Source organism: Cherax quadricarinatus, chromosome 84 (assembly GCF_038502225.1).
Source record: "Cherax quadricarinatus isolate ZL_2023a chromosome 84, ASM3850222v1, whole genome shotgun sequence".
NCBI lineage: Eukaryota > Metazoa > Arthropoda > Malacostraca > Decapoda > Parastacidae > Cherax > Cherax quadricarinatus.
The window spans coordinates 2,066,336-2,089,353 of record NC_091375.1 but is presented as its reverse complement, the minus strand read 5'-3'; the positions used below and the strand labels follow the sequence as shown (position 1 = coordinate 2,089,353).

Sequence of the window (23,018 nt, the reverse complement as noted above, 5' to 3'; positions counted from 1 at the left end):
AATTCTTTTGCTGTCTTAGGCTCAGATGTCCCTACTTCAACGCCTCAGTCTGTTCTCGCTTCTTCATGTTCTCCCTCACAAACCTCAGTATCGACGAGATCTCGTACGACACCTCCTCCCAATCGTCCCTCTACTTCTCAGAAGTCAAAAAAAGGTCCTTTAACCCCTCCTTCCCTTCTTCCACCTCCTCATTTTACCTTCCCTGTCTCTGTACCTGGTTCTTCCCCTCTCACTGGCTCTATTACAAGTGTAGAGGTTCACCCTCCTCCTCGTACTGTACCTTCCTCCCCTGTTCCCTCCCAAGTTTCTTCCTCTTCTGCCACCTCCCAGGTTTCTGCCTCTTCTGTCCCCTTCCACGCTTCTTCTCCAGTTCCCTCCACCCTTTCGCCCCCCCCCCTACCTTGGTACAGTCCATTACAGTTCTAATCTTTACTCATCCTCCCCCTACCATCTCCAGTATTGTCTCCCATACAACGTCTCTGAATTCCGAAACACTTGAAGCAATCTCTGAATATATTGCAGAGACCAAACCATCAATGGACACTGATCCACCCTCTGTTCCTTCTCTCTCTTCTCCTCCATCTGCGCAACTCCTTTCTTCACAGTGCACCGTTCCTTCGCTACTTGATCGTTTTCCGCTGCCTCCGCATGTGGACTTTTCTAGCCCCTCTAGTCCGTAGGAACCCTTACCTGTGGATTTCAGGTATCTTTATCATTGCCAATCATGGCCTATTTACAGTGGAATATATGCGGCCTCAGGGGTAATCGGGGTGAGCTTCAGATGTTACTCTCCCAGTTTTTTCCTGTTGGTGTTTGCTTACAGGAACCAAAATTACACTCTGCTGTTATCTATCCCATCTCAGGCTATAATTTATTGTATTCTTCAGATCCTTTTCCTGATGGGACCTTTAATGAAAGTGCCCTTCTTCTATGCACTGATATTCCGTACCATCAGCTATTTGTTCATACTTCGCTGCATTACACAGCAGCCCGTATCTACTTGCATAGGTGGTATACGCTCTGTTCTTTATATCTCTCTCCTTCTCGGGCATTATCTATTCCGGATATTGCCTTTCTTGTTTCATCATTACCTCCACCACTTCTGTTACTTGGCGATTTTAATGCCCATCATTTCCTCTGGGGGGGGTCTCACTGTGATTCCCGTGGCATTCAGTTAGAGGCTTTTCTTGCTACCCACCCCCTCCATGTTTTAAATACAGGTACTCACACGCATTTTGATCCTCGGACTCTCACTCTCTCTTGCAGTGATCTCTCAGTCTGCTCTTCCTCCGCCGCTTTAGACTTCACCTGGTCTGTTCTCCCGGATTTACATGACAGCGATCATTTCCCGATCATTCTTACTTCCCCTTCATATTCACCACCTCTTCGTATCCCACACTGATAATTTGATCAGGCAAATTGGAACCTTTACTCACAATTAACTGTTTTTAATGAGGTTCCTTCTTCGTCCTCCATTGATGAGCTTTTACACCTCTTCTCGTCCTCCATTTTAACCGCAGCTTCTCATTCTATACCCCAAACTTCAGGCAGGCATTCTCAGAAATGCGTGCCTTGGTGGTCTCCTGCTTGTGCTCGTGCAGTACGTTTGAAACGCGCTGCATGGGGCAGGTACCGGTACAATAGAACCACGGAGAGATTTCTTGATTTTAAGCAGAAGCGTGCGATCGCTCGCTGTGTCATCCATGGCGCTAAACGCACTTGCCGGCGAGATTATGTCTCCACCATCACCTCTGCTTCCTCTATGAGTGCAGTTTGGAAAAAAGTACGAAAACTGAGTGATAAATATTCTTCTGACCCGGCTCCTGTTCTGCGGGTTGCCAGTGTTGATATAGCAAACTCACTAGATGTTGCCAATGAAATTGGCAATCATCTGGTCCGTATTTCTCAGGGGCTCCATCTATGCCCCTCATTTCTTTCCTCAAAGTCTGCCAGAGAGTTAGCACCCTTGGACTTCTCTTCTTTCAGAGAAGAACAGTATAATGTGCCTTTTACACTTCAAGAACTGGAGGCAACACTCTCAGCTTGCTGATCATCGGCAGCTGGGCCCGGCGACATTCATATTCGTATGCTACAACATTTACATCAGTCAGCCCTTGTAGTCCTATTATGCCTTTTCAATCTTATTTGGTCACAAGGAGTTCTTCCACAGCTGTGGAAATCTGCCATTGTTCTCCCTTTCCACAAACCAGGCACTACGGGACATGAAGCCTCCCACTATCGTCCCATTGCTCTTACCAGTGCAGTTTGCAAAGTGATGGAACACTTGGTAAATAGACGTTTAGTGTGGTATTTAGACACACAACAGTCTCTCCACTCGTCAATATGGCTTTCGTAAGGGACGTTCTACCATAGACCCCTTACTACGCTTGGATACGTATGTTCGTAATGCCTTTGCGAATAACCACTCAGTTATTGCCATATTTTTTGACCTTGAGAAGGCATATGACACAACTTGGAGGTATAATATTTTGGCCCAAGCCCACTCCTTAGGCCTCCGAGGCAATCTACCATCCTTCCTTAAGAACTTTTTAACTGACAGACATTTTCATGTTCGGGTTAATAATGTGCTCTCCCGGACTTTATCCAAGCTGAAGGTGTCCCCCAGGGATGCGTTCTGAGCACAACACTTTTTCTCCTTGCTGTTAATGATTTGGCCTCTAGTCTTCCATCAAATATTTGGTCATCACTTTATGTTGATGACTTCGCTATTGCCTGTGCAGGCGCTGACTGTCACCTCATTACAGTTTCTCTCCAGCATGCAGTCAACCGTGTTTCCAATTGGGCCACCACACATGAGTTTAAATTTTCCAGCACTAAAACCCACCAAATTACTTTCACTAGACGCTCTGTCATCTCCGATCATCCTTTGTACCTCTATGGCTCCCGTATCCCTGAACATGGTACAGTCAAGTTTCTGGGCCTCCTCTTTGACCGTAGGTTATCCTAGAAACCTCACATTACCTCTCTGAAGGCAACTTGTCACAGACGGCTGAACCTTAAAACCCTTGCTCATCTTTCATGGGGAGCTGATCGTTGAACCCTCCTTTGCCTACATTCCACCCTCATTTTATCGAAACTTGATTATGGTGACCAGATCTATTCAGCGGCCTCTCCTGCTACTCTCTCTAGCCTTAACCCCATTCATCACCAAGGATTATGTTTATGCCTTGGTGCTTTTCGCTCTTTCCCTGTTGAGAGCCTCTATGCAGAAGCAAATGTCCCATCCTTATCCGATCGCCGTGATGCCCATTGCCCTTGCTACTATGTACGCTCTCATGATCTCCGCAATCCTTCCATTTATAGAATGGTCACTGATATTAGTAGACATTCTTTATTTGTTCGCCGCCCCTGTTTACTCCGTCCCTTCTCTCTTCACCTTCATTCGCTCTTGTCTTCTCTTCAATTACCACCTTTCTATGTTCATGTAGCATCTCACTTTTCTCTACCCCCCTGGGAAGTTCCAGCTGTTCGAGTTTGTTCTTTCTCTCTCCCTTGCTCGAAAGCCCAACTGTCTTCGGTCGCATCCCGCTCTCTTTTTCTTGACCACTTCCACTCTCATTCTCATGCCATTGCTGTGTACACAGATGGCTCTAAGTCTTCTGATGGCATAGAATTCGCAGCAGTGTTTCTGGACAGTGTCGTACGAGGGCATTTACTATCTTCGGCTAGTATTTTTACTGCTGAATTGTATGCCATTCTTGCAGCACTTATCCGTATTGCATCTATGCCTGTATCATCATTTGTGGTTGTCTCAGACTCCCTTAGTGCTTTACAGGCTATACAGAAATTTGATACACCTCACCCCTTAGTCCTCCGTATCCAACTTTGGCTACGCCGCATCTTTACCAAGCATAAAGATATTGTTTTTTGTTGGGTCCCTGGTCATGTTGAAGTACAGGGCAATGAACAGGCAGACACTGCTGCGCGGTCAGCAGTACATGAGCTACCAGTTTCATATAGAGGTATTCCATTTACGGACTATTTTGCTGCAATATCTTCTTATCACCAGTGTCGAGGTTGGGAGACTACTCTCTCCCATCTTCGCATTGGCCATACTCGTCTTACTTATGGATATCTCGTGGAGAGGCGCCCTGCTCCTCTCTGTGAGAATTGCCAGGCTCCATTATCAGTCAGCCACATTCTGTTGGACTGCCCACTTTATCAACGAGCACGCAGAATTTACCTCCGTCGTCGTCTTCACTCCGCTGCTCTCTCTTTACCTTCCCTTCTCGCTGATGGACCCACCTTTCATCCAGACTCTCTCATTGACTTTTTGACAACAACTGAATTACTTCACAAATTCTGATACCTTCAGCCCTTTCTACCTCAATCTCTTGCTACCCTCTACCCCCGTACTATCCCCTGCTCCGCTGTTTTCTGTAACCTACTGATCATCCCTCCTCCCTTCTGCCGCCGAATACCCTCGCTTCCCTCCCTACCCCGCAGCGCTGTATAGCCCTTGTTGCTTAGTGCTTCTTTTTGATTATAATAATAATAATGGAGAAATTGTCCAGTTTGACACACTAGTAACTCTATGGTCAAACACTTTGAGTACTTTCCTAATCTGAAGACTTTGAGTTTAGTCTTGTACAACATAATAGGTGGATGTATGTACTTGACTGAGTCTCTTGATCCAAGGAGATGGAAATACTGTTTATGAGCTCTAGCTCTAAGACAACCAACACTAAAATTCCTATTAATCACTCTCTCATAGTGCATTTATTTTCGTGATGTATGTCAAAGTGAAACAGTTAATTGATACTCTGACTTTGTCGGAGTTGAGTACTTTAAAACTTCAGACGTGTTGGCGAGTAGCCAAATATCTTGGTGTGACGTATAACAGGAATTACACCGCAGTAACTGTCAGAGCGTTAATTAAAGATATACTGTTTTCTGCTCATGCAGAGATGTCTGATTATGATTCAGATACAGAGAGCCTAGTGTCGCTATTAGAAAGTATGACTATTTGATGACGTAGAAGAGAGAGCAACTACAGCAGAAGTGTGTGAGCCTAGTGTAACTCCATTCACGCTCACACCTTCCCGCCTGACTAACGCAATAGTACAGAGTGTAGCTGGTAGTATGACTCAGCCTCATACTAGTACCGTATCTACTTATCCTAGACCAGATCTAGACTCTCTAGGGATGGCTGGACAAGGTGTCCGACCTAAGGACCATCCAGACTCATTCGTTAGATTCCGTACTCCTCCGTTACCTACTGGTCCTATCTCTGAGGAACAGTTTGAGAGGATGGAATGCTTCATTATGTTGCAGACTGCACAATTAGAGGCACAGAGGAAATTGAACGAAGAAGATTTCCAGAGAGAAAATGTTCGTCTCGGAAGACAACAGACTGATAGAGCTGACAAAGTTCATAAACCTGTTAGTATAACACAGGACACATTTAGCCCGTAAACGGTCCAAACGTATATATACGTTTTTTCAACATTTGAAAGTATGTAAAAAAAAGTAGATCTTCTTTTTGTTTTTTTTTACATTTGAAAATGTGTAAAAAAACTTTGATCTTCTATTTTTTTTTTTTGTTATATTTGAAAATATGTAAAAAAAAACGTAGATCTACTTTTGTAGCACTACACATGTGAACGTAGATCTGCTTGGACCATTTACGGGTTAATGTGCAGAAAGCTGCCTCAATGGTTCCTAAGTTTTTTGAGAGTGACTTAAACACCTATTTTGATGTGTTTGAGAACCAGGCATGTGCTGTGAACTGGCGACGTAAGCACTAGGCTACCTTGTTGCACACAGCTTTGACAGGAAGAGCTCAAACTTGTACTGTGGCTTTACCATTTGCCAAGTACATTAGTTATGAGGCTGTCAAGGAAACTATTCTAGAGACATACAACTTGTTACCTGTAAGTTATCAACGTGCATTTCGTACGTTACAACGACGACAAGATCAAACTTGTGTAGAGTTTGCTCGTGAGAAAAAAGTTGCATTTGAGAGGTGGTACAGAGCCGCTAAGTGCAATAATTATGACAGTCTGGTTCAGTTGTTACTTCACGAAGAGTTTTACAATTGTATGTCTGCTGACATACAAGAATATCTGATCGATCATACTGCCTTGGATATTCTGGAAACTGCAGCATTAGCAGACAGTTATATTATATTCTCTCACATCTAGGCCCAAATTTACCGCTCACAGTTTATCAGAGTGAGCTGAGCTCATGGCGTAGATCTTCGGTTTGGACCCTCAACGTAAAGCCGTAGATCTATGGCATGGACCCTCAAAGGGTTAATTGCATATCATGGATAATAAGCTTCATGGTCAGAGGAACTTCTTGTTATTGAGTAGAAAACAGAACTTTGCAACACTGGAGGCTGTGACACGAGTGAACATATTCTGCAAGATCATTAGACTCCACAAAGCATTGAGTACAGTAATTATACTAAAAGTAAGACATTTTTTGCATTTTGTGTGACTGAAGATTCATTAATTTACTTTGTCCAAAATAAATATCTCATGAAATTGGGTAAGCATAAGTTAAATTATTGAATATCTGCTGAATATTGAACATTATATAAAGAATGTCCTTAAAAAAATTTATTTTAAGCAGTAGGGTTATAAAATCAGAAATTAAATATAAATTAATTATATTTTTTAAATGTTAATGTAAAATGAATACAATATTTCCCACAGAACACAGGTCATCTCACACCAAAAGTTTGGAATGCTCAATTTGCCACCAAAGACTGTCAAACCGCCATGCACTTAATGGTGAGTAAAAAAGTTTTCCCCTTAATAAACTGCATGGCTTTTCTGCAACTTGAGGATTAGTTCTGTATGCCCAATAATTTTAACGTTTTGTAAAAATGAGGGAAGTATACCATGCTTGATAAATCATAATATTTACCATGATACTATCCACTGGCTCTGGTGCACTGAAAAACACCAGTATCTTCTCATTTTCATATTGGTAGTATCTATCATAACCTGAGGACAGTCTTCACAGGCTTTCATTTTCAGCAAGGCTTCTGTAATAAATTGTGTGTTTATTACCTTCCTTCATTCTAGAATAACAGTTTTGGAGCAATACTCACTATTATCTGATGTAGTTTTGCTCTCTGATGACAGTCAGAGAGCAAAAATGTAAGTGATCATATTTAAATGTCATCTAGGTTTTCAGAAGTCCTGATTTGACAGAAAATGGGAATTGTTTAAAGAAAAGGGGTTGAAAACAAATCAAAATGGGCAGAAAGTGGTAGAGAGGTTAGAACCTGGTGTTTTAGAGGTTCAACTTAAAGGTGGTGTTTTCCTTAAGTGGTTTATCAGAACCAACGTGCAGAAAGATTTATGTGATAAACTAATTAGGAAATTTAAGAATAATATTCAGAAAATAAAAACTTCCTTTTTTTTTTTTTTTTTCTTCCAGTACACAAAAGAACTCATACTGGAGAGCGGCCATATGAGTGTACAAAATGTTCCTCCAGATTTACAACACGTGGTAACCTTGCCCGCCACCTAGCTAGCCATGATGGAGAGAAGCCTTGGCAGTGTTCAGTTTGTGCTAAAAGATATACTGAGAAGAAGTCCCTCAAAGTTCATTTACGCACTCATACTGGAGAGAAGCCGTATGCGTAAGTTTGTCCATCTCTTGTTTGATAAACTATGGTAAAAGTTTGTATTTAAATTTTACACAAATTCACAAAATTCTTGGTGGTTGTTTTCAATGAATATTGCAGTGAAGTTTTTTGGAAACAATGGTTCATTATTTTAAAATTGTATTTTTAATGATTTTTGAACTTTAAAGATGCTGAAAGCCCAACATCTGTTTCTTTAGGTGCACACAATGTCCCAAAAGGTTTTCACAATCCGGAATTCTTCAGGCACACATGTTAATACACACGGACCAGTTTGCTCATTTGTGTGACATTTGTGGACGCTCCTTCAGACAGCGATCTCAGCTTATAACACACCACCTTCGTCATGAGGGAGTTCGTCCATTTGCTTGTCCAGAATGTGAAAGGAGATTTACTACGAAAGGTAATGAAATTTTTTGACTAGCATTGGTACATATAAACCTTGATCATTATAAAAGTGTACTGAATACTTCCCACCTGTAGAGAAGAAAGCAGCAATGGAAATGAGAATATATTTCAATTCTCAGCTGGAGTCCTCATCAGCAGAATACAGCCTCTCCTCACTTCGCAACATACTCGTTTACCAACGCCTCAGATTTACAACGGGCTCTCTGACCAGTATTCGTACCTAAATAATGTATATTTGAGCTGATTTTCTCTATTCTATTTATTTCAATATACAGTACACTACTGTATAAACATTTAAAAATATACCAGAAATGTTATAAGTGGTGCAAAGGTGACATGCACCTCACTTAGCGATGAATTCATCTTAGGAATGGAACCCCCATCGTTTAGTGAGGAGAGGCTGTATATACTAGAGGAAGGAGGGGTGACAAGTCAGGTAAAAAGCTAAATACAGATGCTCCTCACTTTACGATGGTTTGACTTACAATATTTCAACCTTATGACGGTGCGATGGAGATGAACATTCTGTACTGTACAATACTGTACATTTATTGATAGAATAAACTTATTATTTTTATTATCACACCGGCCGATTCCCACCAAGGCAGGGTGGCCCGAAAAAGAAAAACTTTCACCATCATTCACTCCATCACTGTCTTGCCAGAAGGGTGCTTTACACTACAGTTTTTAAACTGCAACATTAACACCCCTCCTTCAGAGTGCAGGCACTGTACTTCCCATCTCCAGGACTCAAGTCCGGCCTGCCGGTTTCCCTGAATCCCTTCATAAATGTTACTTTGCTCACACTCCAACAGCACGTCAAGTATTAAAAACCATTTGTCTCCATTCACTCCTATCAAACACGCTCACGCATGCCTGCTGGAAGTCCAAGCCCCTCGCACACAAAACCTCCTTTACCCCCTCCCTCCAACCCTTCCTAGGCCGACCCCTACCCCGCCTTCCTTCCACTACAGACTGATACACTCTTGAAGTTATTCTGTTTCGCTCCATTCTCTCTACATGTCCGAACCACCTCAACAACCCTTCCTCAGCCCTCTGGACAACAGTTTTGGTAATCCCGCACCTCCTCCTAACTTCCAAACTACGAATTCTCTGCATTATATTCACACCACACATTGCCCTCAGACATGACATCTCCACTGCCTCCAGCCTTCTCCTCGCTGCAACATTCATCACCCACGCTTCACACCCATATAAGAGCGTTGGTAAAACTATACTCTCATACATTCCCCTCTTTGCCTCCAAGGACAAAGTTCTTTGTCTCCACAGACTCCTAAGTGCACCACTCACTCTTTTTCCCTCATCAATTCTATGATTCACCTCATCTTTCATAGACCCATCCGCTGACACGTCCACTCCCAAATATCTGAATACGTTCACCTCCTCCATACTCTCTCCCTCCAATCTGATATTCAATCTTTCATCACCTAATCTTTTTGTTATCCTCATAACCTTACTCTTTCCTGTATTCACCTTTAATTTTCTTCTTTTGCACACCCTACCAAATTCATCCACCAATCTCTGCAACTTCTCTTCAGAATCTCCCAAGAGCACAGTGTCATCAGCAAAGAGCAGCTGTGACAACTCCCACTTTGTGTGTGATTCTTTATCTTTTAACTCCACGCCTCTTGCCAAGACCCTCGCATTTACTTCTCTTACAACCCCATCTATAAATATATTAAACAACCACGGTGACATCACACATCCTTGTATTCATTTATTTACTTTTAAGACTGGTATTTAGTTGCAGTAATTATTTGTTTATTTGCTTATTAAGTGACAGTAGTTATCTTCTTTCAACAAACCAGCTGTATCCCACCAAGGCAGGGTGGCCCAAAAAGAAAAACGAAAGTTTCTCTTTTTAAATTTAGTAATTTATACAGGAGAAGGGGTTACTAGGCCCTTGCTCCAAGCATTTTAGTCGCCTCTTACAACATGCGTGGCTTATGGAGGAAGAATTCTGTTCCACTTCCCCATGGAGATAAGAGGAAATAAACAAGAACAAGAACTTGAAAGAAAATAGAAGAAAACCCAGAGGGGTGTGTTTATATATGCTTGTACATGTATGTGTAGTGTGACCTAAGTGTAGGTAGAAGTAGCAAGACATACTTGAAATCTTGCATGTTTATGAGACAGAAAAAAGACACCAGCAATCCTACCATCATGTAAAGCAATTACAGGTTTCCGTTTTACACTTACTTGGCAGGACGGTAGTACCTCCCTGGGCGGTTGCTGTCTACCAACCTACTACCTACAATTTATTTAGTTATCATTCATATTTGACTTAAGATATTTTCAATTTACGATGGGTTCTTCAAAATGTAATTGTATCATAAGTCGAGGAGCACCTGTACAGCACAGCAGTTGTCATACTATGCCGAGACATTAAAGACTCTATGAACAAAAAAACTTGGGTAGTTTCAAACACTGTTTGGACAAATATATGGTTGAAAAATTTTAAATTTAAAGATATATCTGGCAAAGTCCAGTAGACATATTGCAGTGCTCCTGCCTAAATTATTATGTTATAAACTTATAATATTGACTATCATCTCGCCAACTGTATTACTATGTTGGTCTATCCATAATATAGTAGGTTTATGGCCAAAATGTGTTATTCAAATAAAACAAATTTAGCAATAAGACCAGGTCTCCATTGTTCCTTCAGCAGATTGAATTTTCTTGGGTGTTGATCATTGCTGATTAAATTATTTTCCTCTTGTACGGGCAGGCATTTTGTATGACAGTAGCTTCACTCCAGTTGATAGAATGGTTTCAACTGTCTCTCTGCCATTTAGTAGGAAATGGCATGAGGAATTGCACTACATGCTAGTAGCTTTCTTTGGTGCTTAACAGTATTTTATTACATGTAAACTACATTTTGCATACTGCAGAAATTGTTTGAATATAAATGAGTTGATGGTACTTCTCTTTCACAGGAGACATGGACAGACATCTTAGAATACACACTGGAGAACGACCGTTCCACTGTGATGTATGCGGCTCCTCATTTGCCCGGCCCCAGACTCTTCAGGAACACAAAAATCGTCACTTTAACTTTAAGCCTTATGTGTGCAAAATATGCAGCAAAAGTAAGTTTCATCATATTATTATTTTTTTTTTCAACATGTCATCCATCTCCCAGCAAGGCAGGGTGATGCCAAAAAGAAAGAAACACACTCACCATCATTGAACACCTTCACCATCATTCATACATAATCACTGTCTTTGCAGAGGTGCTCAGATGTGACAGTTGAGATGTCACTCCAAACAGCAAATATCCCAAACTCCTCCTTTAAAGGTCTGAGCTCAGACCTCTGCAACATAATTGTCCTCATAGATTTGTTAAGTTATACCATGAATTAAGAAAAGATCCTGGACTTCACCTTACGAAACAGACAAAACAAATGCGATAGTAATTATGGACAAGGTAAATTATCGTGGAAAAATGAACATGTTATTAGAGGATGGGGAAACTTGTGTGCCTCTTAAACTGCAGGCATTGTACTTCCCATCTCCAGGACTCTTAAGTCCTTATATGTTAATACTTTATTATTATTTAATAAGTATACAAGATATGATGTAGGGCGAAATGACAGTAGTTTATTGAATTATGTATTGGTAGATAAAAGACTGTTGAGTAGACTTCAGGATGTACATGTTTATAGAGGGGCCACAAATATATCAGATCACTTTCTAGTTGTAGCTACACTGAGAGTAAAAGGTAGATGGGATACAAGGAGAATAGAAGCATCAGGGAAGAGAGAGGTGAAGGTTTATAAACTAAAAGAGGAGGCAATTAGGGTAAGATATAAACAGCTATTGGAGGATAGATGGGCTAATGAGAGTATAGGCAATGGGGTCGAAGAGGTATGGGGTAGGTTTAAAAATGTAGTGTTAGAGTGTTCAGCAGAAGTTTGTGGTTACAGGAAAGTGGGTGCGGGAGGGAAGAGGAGCGATTGGTGGAATGATGATGTGAAGAGAGTAGTAAGGGAGAAAAAGTTAGCATATGAGAAGTTTTTACAAAGTAGAAGTGATGCAAGGAGGGAAGAGTATATGGAGAAAAAGAGAGAGGTTAAGAGAGTGGTGAAGCAATGTAAAAAGAGAGCAAATGAGAGAGTGGGTGAGATGTTATCAACAAATTTTGTTGAAAATAAGAAAAAGTTTTGGAGTGAGATTAACAAGTTAAGAAAGCCTAGAGAACAAATGGATTTGTCAGTTAAAAATAGGAGAGGAGAGTTATTAAATGGAGAGTTAGAGGTATTGGGAAGATGGAGGGAATATTTTGAGGAATTGTTAAATGTTGTTGAAGATAGGGAAGCTGTGATTTTGTGTATAGGGCAAGGAGGAACAACATCTTGTAGGAGTGAGGAAGAGCCAGTTGTGAGTGTGGGGGAAGTTCGTGAGGCAGTAGGTAAAATGAAAGGGGGTAAGGCAGCCGGGATTGATGGGATAAAGATAGAAATGTTAAAAGCAGGTGGGGATATAGTTTTGGAGTGGTTGGTGCAATTATTTAATAAATGTATGGAAGAGGGTAAGGTACCTAGGGATTGGCAGAGAGCATGCATAGTTCCTTTGTATAAAGGCAAAGGGGATAAAAGAGAGTGCAAAAATTATAGGGGGATAAGTCTGTTGAGTATACCTGGCAAAGTGTATGGTAGAGTTATTATTGAAAGAATTAAGAGTAAGACGGAGAATAGGATAGCAGATGAACAAGGAGGCTTTAGGAAAGGTAGGGGGTGTGTGGACCAGGTGTTTACAGTGAAACATATAAGTGAACAGTATTTAGATAAGGCTAAAGAGGTCTTCGTGGCATTTATGGATTTGGAAAAGGCGTATGACAGGGTGGATAGGGGGGCAATGTTGCAGGTGTATGGTGTAGGAGGTAGGTTACTGAAAGCAGTGAAGAGTTTTTACGAGGATAGTGAGGCTCAAGTTAGAGTATGTAGGAAAGAGGGAAATTATTTCCCAGTAAAAGTAGGCCTTAGACAAGGATGTGTGATATCACCGTGGTTGTTTAATATATTTATAGATGGGGTTGTAAGAGAAGTAAATGCCAGGGTCTTGGCAAGAGGCATGGAGTTGAAAGATAAAGAATCACACATAAAGTGGGAGTTGTCACAGTTGCTCTTTGCTGATGACACTGTGCTCTTGGGAGATTCTGAAGAGAAGCTGCAGAGATTGGTGGATGAATTTGGTAGGGTGTGCAAAAGAAGAAAATTGAAAGTGAATACAGGAAAGAGTAAGGTTATGAGGATAACAAAAAGATTAGGTGATGAAAGATTGGATATCAGATTGGAGGGAGAGAGTATGGAGGAGGTGAACGTATTCAGATATTTGGGAGTGGACGTGTCAGCGGATGGGTCTATGAAAGATGAGGTGAATCATAGAATTGATGAGGGGAAAAGGGTGAGTGGTGCACTTAGGAGTCTGTGGAGACAAAGAACTTTGTCCTTGGAGGCAAAGAGGGGAATGTATGAGAGTATAGTTTTACCAACGCTCTTATATGGGTGTGAAGCATGGGTGATGAATGTTGCAGCGAGGAGAAGGCTGGAGGCAGTGGAGATGTCATGTCTGAGAGCAATGTGTGGTGTGAATATAATGCAGAGAATTCGTAGTTTGGAAGTTAGGAGGAGGTGCGGGATTACCAAAACTGTTGTCCAGAGGGCTGAGGAAGGGTTGTTGAGGTGGTTTGGACATGTGGAGAGAATGGAGCGAAACAGAATAACTTCAAGAGTGTATCGGTCTGTAGTGGAAGGAAGGCGGGGTAGGGGTCGGCCTAGGAAAGGTTGGAGGGAGGGGGTAAAGGATGTTTTGTGTGCGAGGGGCTTGGACTTCCAGCAGGCATGCGTGAGCGTGTTTGATAGGAGTGAATGGAGACAAATGGTTTTTAATACTTGACGTGCTGTTGGAGTGTGAGCAAAGTAACATTTATGAAGGGATTCAGGGAAACCGGCAGGCCGGACTTGAGTCCTGGAGATGGGAAGTACAGTGCCTGCACTCTGAAGGAGGGGTGTTAATGTTGCAGTTTAAAAACTGTAGTGTAAAGCACCCTTCTGGCAAGACAGTGATGGAGTGAATGATGGTGAAAGTTTTTCTTTTTCGGGCCACCCTGCCTTGGTGGGAATCGGCCAGTGTGATAATAAAAAATAATAACTTTATTATTTCTGTTTCATTGCTCAGTATTATTGAATCAGTAAGGAAACAGTTCACTACTTTAGATTAAAATTTACAGTACCTATGTGATTTATATTATTAAAAAAAATTAATAAACTTAAAAGTATGTTGTGTGTTTTAGTGTTTACGTAATAAGTTTTGTACACCTCATTAAAAACTGTAAATTAGTAAAATCAACAGGAAAATTAGAGATAGGTTGGTTTGGTACTTTTTTAAACTCTAGCCATCATCCACTGAGGTAGGGTTACCCCAAAAAGAGAAAACACACTCACCATCATTCATTCACTCACTGTCTTGCAAGAAGTGTGCCAACAGCACATTAATATGACCCTCTGAATTGCAACATCCTTACCCTTTCTTTAGAGTGCAGGCACTTTAAAAAGAGTAAAATATTTTTTTTTAATCTATCCTTAGACTATGTACAATATATAAGTGCTTTCTCTGTCAGGCTTCCATGAACTTGCTGCTTGTTCGAGACATGTAAAGGGTCTTCATGGGAAAGAGAAAGGAAACTTGCCTGCATCTGCCAACATACTTCGACTTACAAACGCTGATCAACAACAGGGTAAGGAAACATTTAACTGTAGTAATATGTGACTGATGTTATAGTTTTCAAAATTGAGCAGTAGAATAAACTGTTGTAAACTGAATACTGTACCTTCAAATTGCCAGTTACATTCTTCATATCGAGAATGTCATTGGCAGTTTTTGTGGCTTCTTAACTTAATACAATAAAGAAATATAACCTATTGATATTTATAATTGATTTTTAGGTACAGATAGTTGTAGAATACAATACTTAAATTATTTTATATTGTAATTACTATACATTTTTTCTGCTTATGAAACATTAACAGCTACTGTATTATACAACACTCTCTTAGAAAGTTGTTAAAATAACTTTCTAAGAGATGTTCCCACATCGATCTAGCAGTATATTTTTTTAACCATTTCTGTTATTTACATTTTTTATATTATTTTAATATTAAAAAATTAAGTTTTGATATATATTTTCTTGTTCTTCCCTTACACCATATAAAAGTGTTGGTACCACTATACTATGGCACATTATCCTTTTTTTTTTGACTCCATAGATAAATTTTTTTCTATAGATGCCTCAGCACACCACCTACTTTTTTTTGCCTTGCTTATTCCATGGTTCACCTTGTCTTTCATAGACCCATCTATGAACATGTCTAACCATACCCCCGGCCAGGATTGAACCCGCGGTCATAGTCTCAAAACTCCAGCCCGTCGCGTTAGCCACTAGACCAGCTAGCCACAATAAGTTGGATGAATCTTATTGTGGCTAGCTGGTCTAGTGGCTAACGTGACAGGCTGGAGTTTTGAGACTCTATGACCGCGGGTTCAATCCCGGCTGGGGGTATGGTTTGTTTGCAATCGTGTCATTACGATTTCTTGAGTCATGAACATGTCTACACCCAAATACAGTGGAACCTCTACTTGCGAGTTTAATCCATTCCATGACCTTGCTCGCAACTGGATTTGCTCGTTTGCAGAGTCAATTTTCCTCATTTAAATTAATTGAAATGCAATTAATCCGTTCCAGTGGAATTCTGTACTTCATTAATTTCACTAATATCAACTCTAAGGCTTATTTATCTATCTCACTTCATCTAATATGACATAATAAACAATATAAATAACATAGAAACCTGATATATACTCTAAAATGAATATGTCATTCATGTAGTGGTGTCGGCGGTGGACGAGAGTTTGTCAGGACACCGAGCAAAATACTTCATGAATAATTTCGCTAATATCATCTATACGGCTTATTTATCTATCACAGTTCATCTAGTATGACATAACAAACAATATGAATAACATAGAAACATGATATATACTCTAGAATGAATAAAATATGTCATTCATGTAGTGGTATGGGCGGTGTCGGCGGTGGACGAGAGTTTGTCTGGAGACCGGGCAAAATTCTTGATGAATAATTTCACTAATATCATCTATACTGCTTATTTATATATCACAGTTCATCTAATATGACATAACAGACAATATAAATAACATAGAAACACGATATATACTCTAGAATGAATAAAATATGTCATTATGTAACAGGTGGAGGCAGCCACAACCGCTCCCTCTTTGTTGTGGTAAACACTGCCATCTAGTGACGGCCTTTTGAAGCCGTCTATTATTATAATTATTATATGTAGTACATTATTATTATATATGTATTATTATTATACATATTATTATTATTGTGTTATACTATTATTATTATTATTATTATTATTATTATACGTATTGTTATTATTCATATTATACATACAGTGGAACCTTAAAAATCGAATGTATCACATATCGAACGTTTCGAAAATAAGACCATTTTTTCGGACAAACTGTGTCCCTATTATTGAACGCGCCCCTATTTTCAGACCGCCGGGTACGGGACCTGTCCGCTGGCCCGCTCTGTCTGTGTCCCCGTGTTATTACTGTTCTTGCTGCTGAACAGCGGTTTAGTGCCGATGGAGGTAGCGTAGGTAGCAATGATACGGCCGTGGACTAGTTTGGCTTTAATTGGATAGGAGTGAGTACACAACGGGCAGTGAGAGGGAATGACCGCAAGCCAGTCCGTGGAGGGGGAGCACTTGTGCCTATCAAGTCGGTCGACCTGGGAGTGAGACCGAATGGGCTCAGCCTCCCACTGACCTGGGTGAGCCTACAGAGTGCAGCACTTAAATGCCGCGAAATATGAACTAGTCAGAACAGACGGCTTAGGCTGTCTATTCTGACAGTACAGGCTGTCTACACCCGCGCAGGCGCAGTGAGCAGTCTAGCTTTGTTTATGCTTGAGTGAACACTAACCTGCGATCTCATTCACACATTTTACGATTATTTAATTGTGTTTAGTGCTTGTGGGGCTGTGAAATAAGCTGCCATGGGCCCAAAGAAACTTGCTAGCGGTACCCCTGTGGTAAAGAAAGTGAGAAGCACCATAGATGTGAAGAAGAAAATAATACAGAAGTATGAGATTGGAGTGAGACTTGTTGAGCTTGCCAGGATGTACAGAGGACTGTGGACAGTTATTTTGTGAGACAGAAACAGATGACTGTGGAGTTATTTTGTGAGACAAACAGACGATTGTGGACAGTTATTTTGTGAGACAGAAACAGACAACTGTGGACAGTTATTTTGCGAGACAGAAACAGATGACTGTGGAGTTTTGTGAGAAGCAGACGATTGTGGACAGTTATTTTGTGAAACAGAAACAGACGACTGTGGACAGTTATTTTGTGAGACAGAAACAGATGACTGTGGAGTTATTTTGTGAGACAAACAGACGATTGTGGACAGTTATTTTGTGAGACAGAAACAGACAACTGTGGATAGTTATTTTGTGAGACAGAAACAGAGGACTGTAGACAGTTATTTTGTGAGACTGGGGTCCAGTAACTCAAGCTGGTCCTAGTGGCATTAAAATACAGAGAAGGGAAGTAACCCCAGAGAGGGCTTTGATACCGGAAGTCCTCATGGAGGGGGATTCTCCTTCCAAACAATAACCCCAACTCCCTCTCTCCTCCTCCCTATCTTCCAGATGCCATCACCAATCTTCAATAAAGGTAAGTAAAAATGTTATTTTATATTACTATACATAATTAAAGACTATAGCATTTGTTGTGTCTATGTAAAACTGTAATTAATCTCTATAAAATGTTTTTTTTTTTTTTTGTGAATATTTTTGGGTTTCTGGAACACATTAATTGTATTTCCATTATTTCTTATGGGAAATATTGCTTCGAATTTCAGACTTTTCGAATTTAGAACTAGCTCCTGGAACGGATTAAGTTCGAAATTTGAGGTTCCACTGTATTATTATTATTATCGTTATTATTATTATTTTTTTTTTATTATCACACTGGCCGATTCCCACCAAGGCAGGGTGGCCCGAAAAAGAAAAACTTTCACCATCATTCACTCCATCACTGTCTTGCCAGAAGGGTGCTTTACACTACAGTTTTTAAACTGCAACATTAACACCCCTCCTTCAGAGTGCAGGCACTGTACTTCCCATCTCCAGGACTCAAGTCCGGCCTGCCGGTTTCCCTGAACCCCTTCATAAATGTTACTTTGCTCACACTCCAATAGCACGTCAAGTATTAAAAACCATTTGTCTCCATTCACTCCTATCAAACACGCTCACGCATGCCTGCTGGAAGTCCAAGCCCCTCGCACACAAAACCTCCTTTACCCCCTCTCTCCAACCTTTCCTAGGCCGACCCCTACCCCGCCTTCCTTCCACTACAGACTGATGCACTCTTGAAGTCATTCTGTTTCGCTCCATTCTCTCTACATGTCCGAACCACCTCAACAACCCTTCCTCAGCCCTCTGGACAACAGTTTTGGTAATCCCGCACCTCCTCCTAACTTCCAAACTACGAATTCTCTGCATTATATTCACACCACACATTGCTCTCAGACATGACATCTCCACTGCCTCCAGCCTTCTCCTCGCTGCAACATTCATCACCCATGCTTCACACCCATATAAGAGCGTTGGTAAAACTATACTCTCATACATTCCCCTCTTTGCCTCCAAGGACAAAGTTCTTTGTCTCCACAGACTCCTAAGTGCACCACTCACTCTTTTCCCCTCATCAATTCTATGATTCACCTCATCTTTCATAGACCCATCCGCTGACACGTCCACTCCCAAATATCTGAATACATTCACCTCCTCCATACTCTCTCCCTCCAATCTGATATTCAATCTTTCATCACCTAATCTTTTTGTTATCCTCATAACCTTACTCTTTCCTGTATTCACCTTTAATTTTCTTCTTTTGCACACCCTACCAAATTCATCCACCAATCTCTGCAACTTCTCTTCAGAATCTCCCAAGAGCACAGTGCCATCAGCAAAGAGCAGCTGTGACAACTCCCACTTTGTGTGTGATTCTTTATCTTTTAACTCCACGCCTCTTGCCAAGACCCTCGCATTTACTTCTCTTACAACCCCATCTATAAATATATTAAACAACCACGGTGACATCACACATCCTTGTCTAAGGCCTACTTTTACTGGGAAATAATTTCCCTCTTTCCTACATACTCTAACTTGAGCCTCACTATCCTCGTAAAAACTCTTCACTGCTTTCAGTAACCTACCTCCTACACCATACACTTGCAACATCTGCCACATTGCCCCCCTATCCACCCTGTCATACGCCTTTTCCAAATCCATAAATGCCACAAAGACCTCTTTAGCCTTATCTAAATACTGTTCACTTATATGTTTCACTGTAAACACCTGGTCCACACACCCCCTACCTTTCCTAAAGCCTCCTTGTTCATCTGCTATCCTATTTTCTGTCTTACTCTTAATTCTTTCAATAATAACTCTACCATACACTTTACCAGGTATACTCAGCAGACTTATCCCCCTATAATTTTTGCACTCTCTTTTATCCCCTTTGCCTTTATACAAAGGAACTATGCATGCTCTCTGCCAATCCCTAGGTACCTTACCCTCTTCCATACATTTATTAAATAATTGCACCAACCACTCCAAATAATTACAAATAATTTATTATATAAATTATTTGTAATTTTTATTCACACAAAAAATATAAGATTTACTGTTATTCCTCATTGCAATAATTGTATAAATATGTCAACCCATTCACGACTGCATATTGGAATGGACAGTGACGTCATTTGTTTACACTGAAACAGCCAAGCAATGGACCATTTCTCCTAGGTTGAGCTTTATTTCAAGGTACTTTTCATTGTGAAAGCAATCAAAATCATATCTATTTCTGTAATATATCTTCCATTCTATCAAATGAGACCAAAAAACGAGAATACAACCATAAAAATCATTCAAAATTACCACTAAGGGGTGGCTAATTGCTGAGAAGTGTACTTCATTATTTATGCTTAGATTTCTTTCATTTTTGGTGTATGTTAAGAAGCATCTTTCCATCATACAATGCCCAAGTTTCAATAAGATAGTCCAACAAACAAATGAGATACAATTCCCGAGATCAAGAGCAAGAGCCCCTCACCAGTGTCAAGGAACCTACCTTGAGGTCTGCTCGCTTGTGGAAATTTTGCTCGCATATGGAAGCAAAAAATCGACCCATCGACTGCTCGTATTTGGAAAAACTTGCACGTGGACACGCTCGCAAGTAGAGGTTCCACTGTATCTGAATTCATTCACTTCCTCCACATTCCCTCCCTCCAATCTTATATCCAGTCTTTCATTACTTTTTTTTTTTTCTACTTTTAATTTCCTTCTTTTATTTCAACACATTGGCTGTCTCCCACCAAGGCAAGGTGACCCAAAAAGGAAAGAAAGACCTTCACCATCATTCAACACTTTCACTATCATTCACACACAATCACTGTCTTTGCAGAGGCACTCAGATACGACAATTTAAATATCACTCCAAACAGCCAGTATCCAAAACCCTCCCAAATTATTCCACCTACCTTAGTAACTTATCTTCAGTATTTCTCAAAAGCACTATGTCATCGGCAAATAACAATTGTGACAATTCCCACTTTGTGTCAGATTCGTCATCATTTAACCCTTTCAGGGTCCGTCCCGTAGAGCTTTACATTGAGTGTCCAAACTGTAGATCTACGCCAAAATTCTTGCGCCGTCAAATTTAGCGCGAAAACGCTCATAGGCCTACATGTGAGAGAACGGGTCTACGTGGTGGGTGTGCGCCATAAACAAAAAATCTAGGCGCCCGCATAGCATTGTGGGAACGCCGGCTCAGTTACCCTTGTTCACCATGCCTCGTCGCAAGTCAGCTCTCACTCCCCGGAAAATTGGGACTCTCCTCTTCCTATCTGATAGTTCTGACACTGATGGAAGTGGAAATGAAGACAAATTCTACGGCTTTGATCAGTTAGTGACCGAAAAGAATGACCAGGATATCGATAATAGTGCAGAAAACCCTGACGATCCTCAACCTTCTACCTCTGGTGTGGGCACTCATGACTCACGGTCGGTTGTTCCTCATCGCAAGAGAAAACTAATATTTTCGCGTGGCCAGGCCTCTGACTTCAGTAATGATGATGATAGTGACGTGGACTGTGATTTTATTGCGCTCGACGATCATTCAAGTAGTGATAGTGAGGAATCATATTCACCAGTGAAGCGTCGGTATGTTCGCCGCCACATGCGCTCGGGTAGTGTACCCTATGCTGTGCCCAGGGGACGGAGTACATCCCGGAGTACATCCCATGGCCCCAACACCAGTTTTAGGTAGTGATAGGATGATGTGGCTACACTTGGCATGGATAGACCACAGGCATCAGTGGATGGTGTTAGTGGTGATGGTAGTGGCGGTGGTAGTGGCACCGCCATGCGTGACTCACCAGGCCACGCTGGGACCCATGCTGCTGACTCGTCAGTTCAAGGACAAAGCGGAGCGCCAGCCACCAGCCCACCACAACCACAACCACCCGCACAACCAGCCTATGATGTCCAGTATCCACCAGCAAACCGTATGTGGGATTGGCAGCAAAATCCCAATTTTGTTCCCAAGCCTCACCACTTTGATGACTCTCAAAGTGGAATTCTACCTACTTGTCCCCTTGGAACCACGGCCAATGAACTGGAATTCTTTGAATTATTCTTTGACCAGCAATTGATGGAAATTATTGTCAGGGAAAGTAATAAGTATTTTGAGTACACCATGGCAAATACGATCTTATCACCACAGTCAAGACTACACAGGTGGAAAGAGACGACTGTTGCAGAAATGTATTTGCTTTTTGCAACAATAATGCTTATGCCTCACGTCTATAAGCATAATATAAAAGCATACTGGTCCACAGATCGGCTAATTTCTACCCCGGTCTTCAGTGAAATCATACCAGTGAACAGGTTTATCTTACTCTTACGTATGTTGCACTTCTCTGACAAAACCAGGCCTGACAGAAGTGACAGGTTATACAAGATTAGAAATGTTTTCATGTATCTCAGACAAAAGTTCAGCATATACTGTACTTTTATCCATTCAAGAATCTTGTAATTGACGAGTCTTTGATTTTGTTCAAAGGTAGACTGTCATTCAAGCAGTATATACCGAGCAAGAGGAAACGCTTTGGTATAAAACTGTTTGTACTCTGTGATTGTGACAGTGGCCTGGTGTTGGATATTGTTGTATACACGGGTAGTAAAACATTGAAAGATACCAAGATGTTATTGGGTATCTCAGGTGATGTAGTGAGAAACATGATGGCACCTTATCTTGGTAAGGGGCATACATTATATACCGATAACTGGTACACAAGCCCATTACTCAGTGATTTCATGTGAGTGAACAAGACAGATGTGTGTGGCACAGTGCGTTCTAATCGTAAACATATGCCCAGACTCAACGCAGGTGCTCGTGGTGATGACGTGCAGGTGTTTACTGCCAATGACATCATGGCATTACGGTGGCATGACAAACGAGATGTCACATTGTTGACAACCATTCACCGTAATGAAATGCAAGACAGTGGCAACGTTGATCGAGTGACTAATGAACGTATTCGAAAACCAGTGACAGTGATTGATTATACACAAAACATGCGCTTGGTTGACAAATGTGACATGCAGATTGGTTTGTTGACTGTGTTCGTAAGAGTTACAAGTGGTACATGAAACTTTTCTTCCATCTCATGGACATTTCAATGCTCAATGCATATAATATGTACCAAATAAAGACTGGCAACAGACCACCGTATGGTGAATTTTGTTTGTCTGTTGTCAGACAACTCATAATGAAGTACCAGGTAACAACACCTG

At 41.0% G+C, this 23,018-nt stretch overlaps 1 protein-coding gene across 4 annotated transcripts in view; it reads left to right on the top strand.

Moving 5' to 3' along the window:
* Positions 1-23,018, top strand: part of LOC128704434 (zinc finger protein 883) — a 73,834-nt gene that overhangs the window by 36,113 nt on the left and 14,703 nt on the right. For all 4 annotated transcript variants that reach the window (XM_070102937.1, XM_070102935.1, XM_070102936.1 and 1 more), the window contains 5 exons: positions 6,681-6,758; positions 7,414-7,618; positions 7,822-8,024; positions 10,990-11,142; positions 14,676-14,792. In XM_070102937.1, the coding sequence (XP_069959038.1) occupies positions 6,681-6,758; positions 7,414-7,618; positions 7,822-8,024; positions 10,990-11,142; positions 14,676-14,792 (756 nt within the window). The remainder of the gene's footprint in view (positions 1-6,680; positions 6,759-7,413; positions 7,619-7,821; positions 8,025-10,989; positions 11,143-14,675; positions 14,793-23,018) is intronic.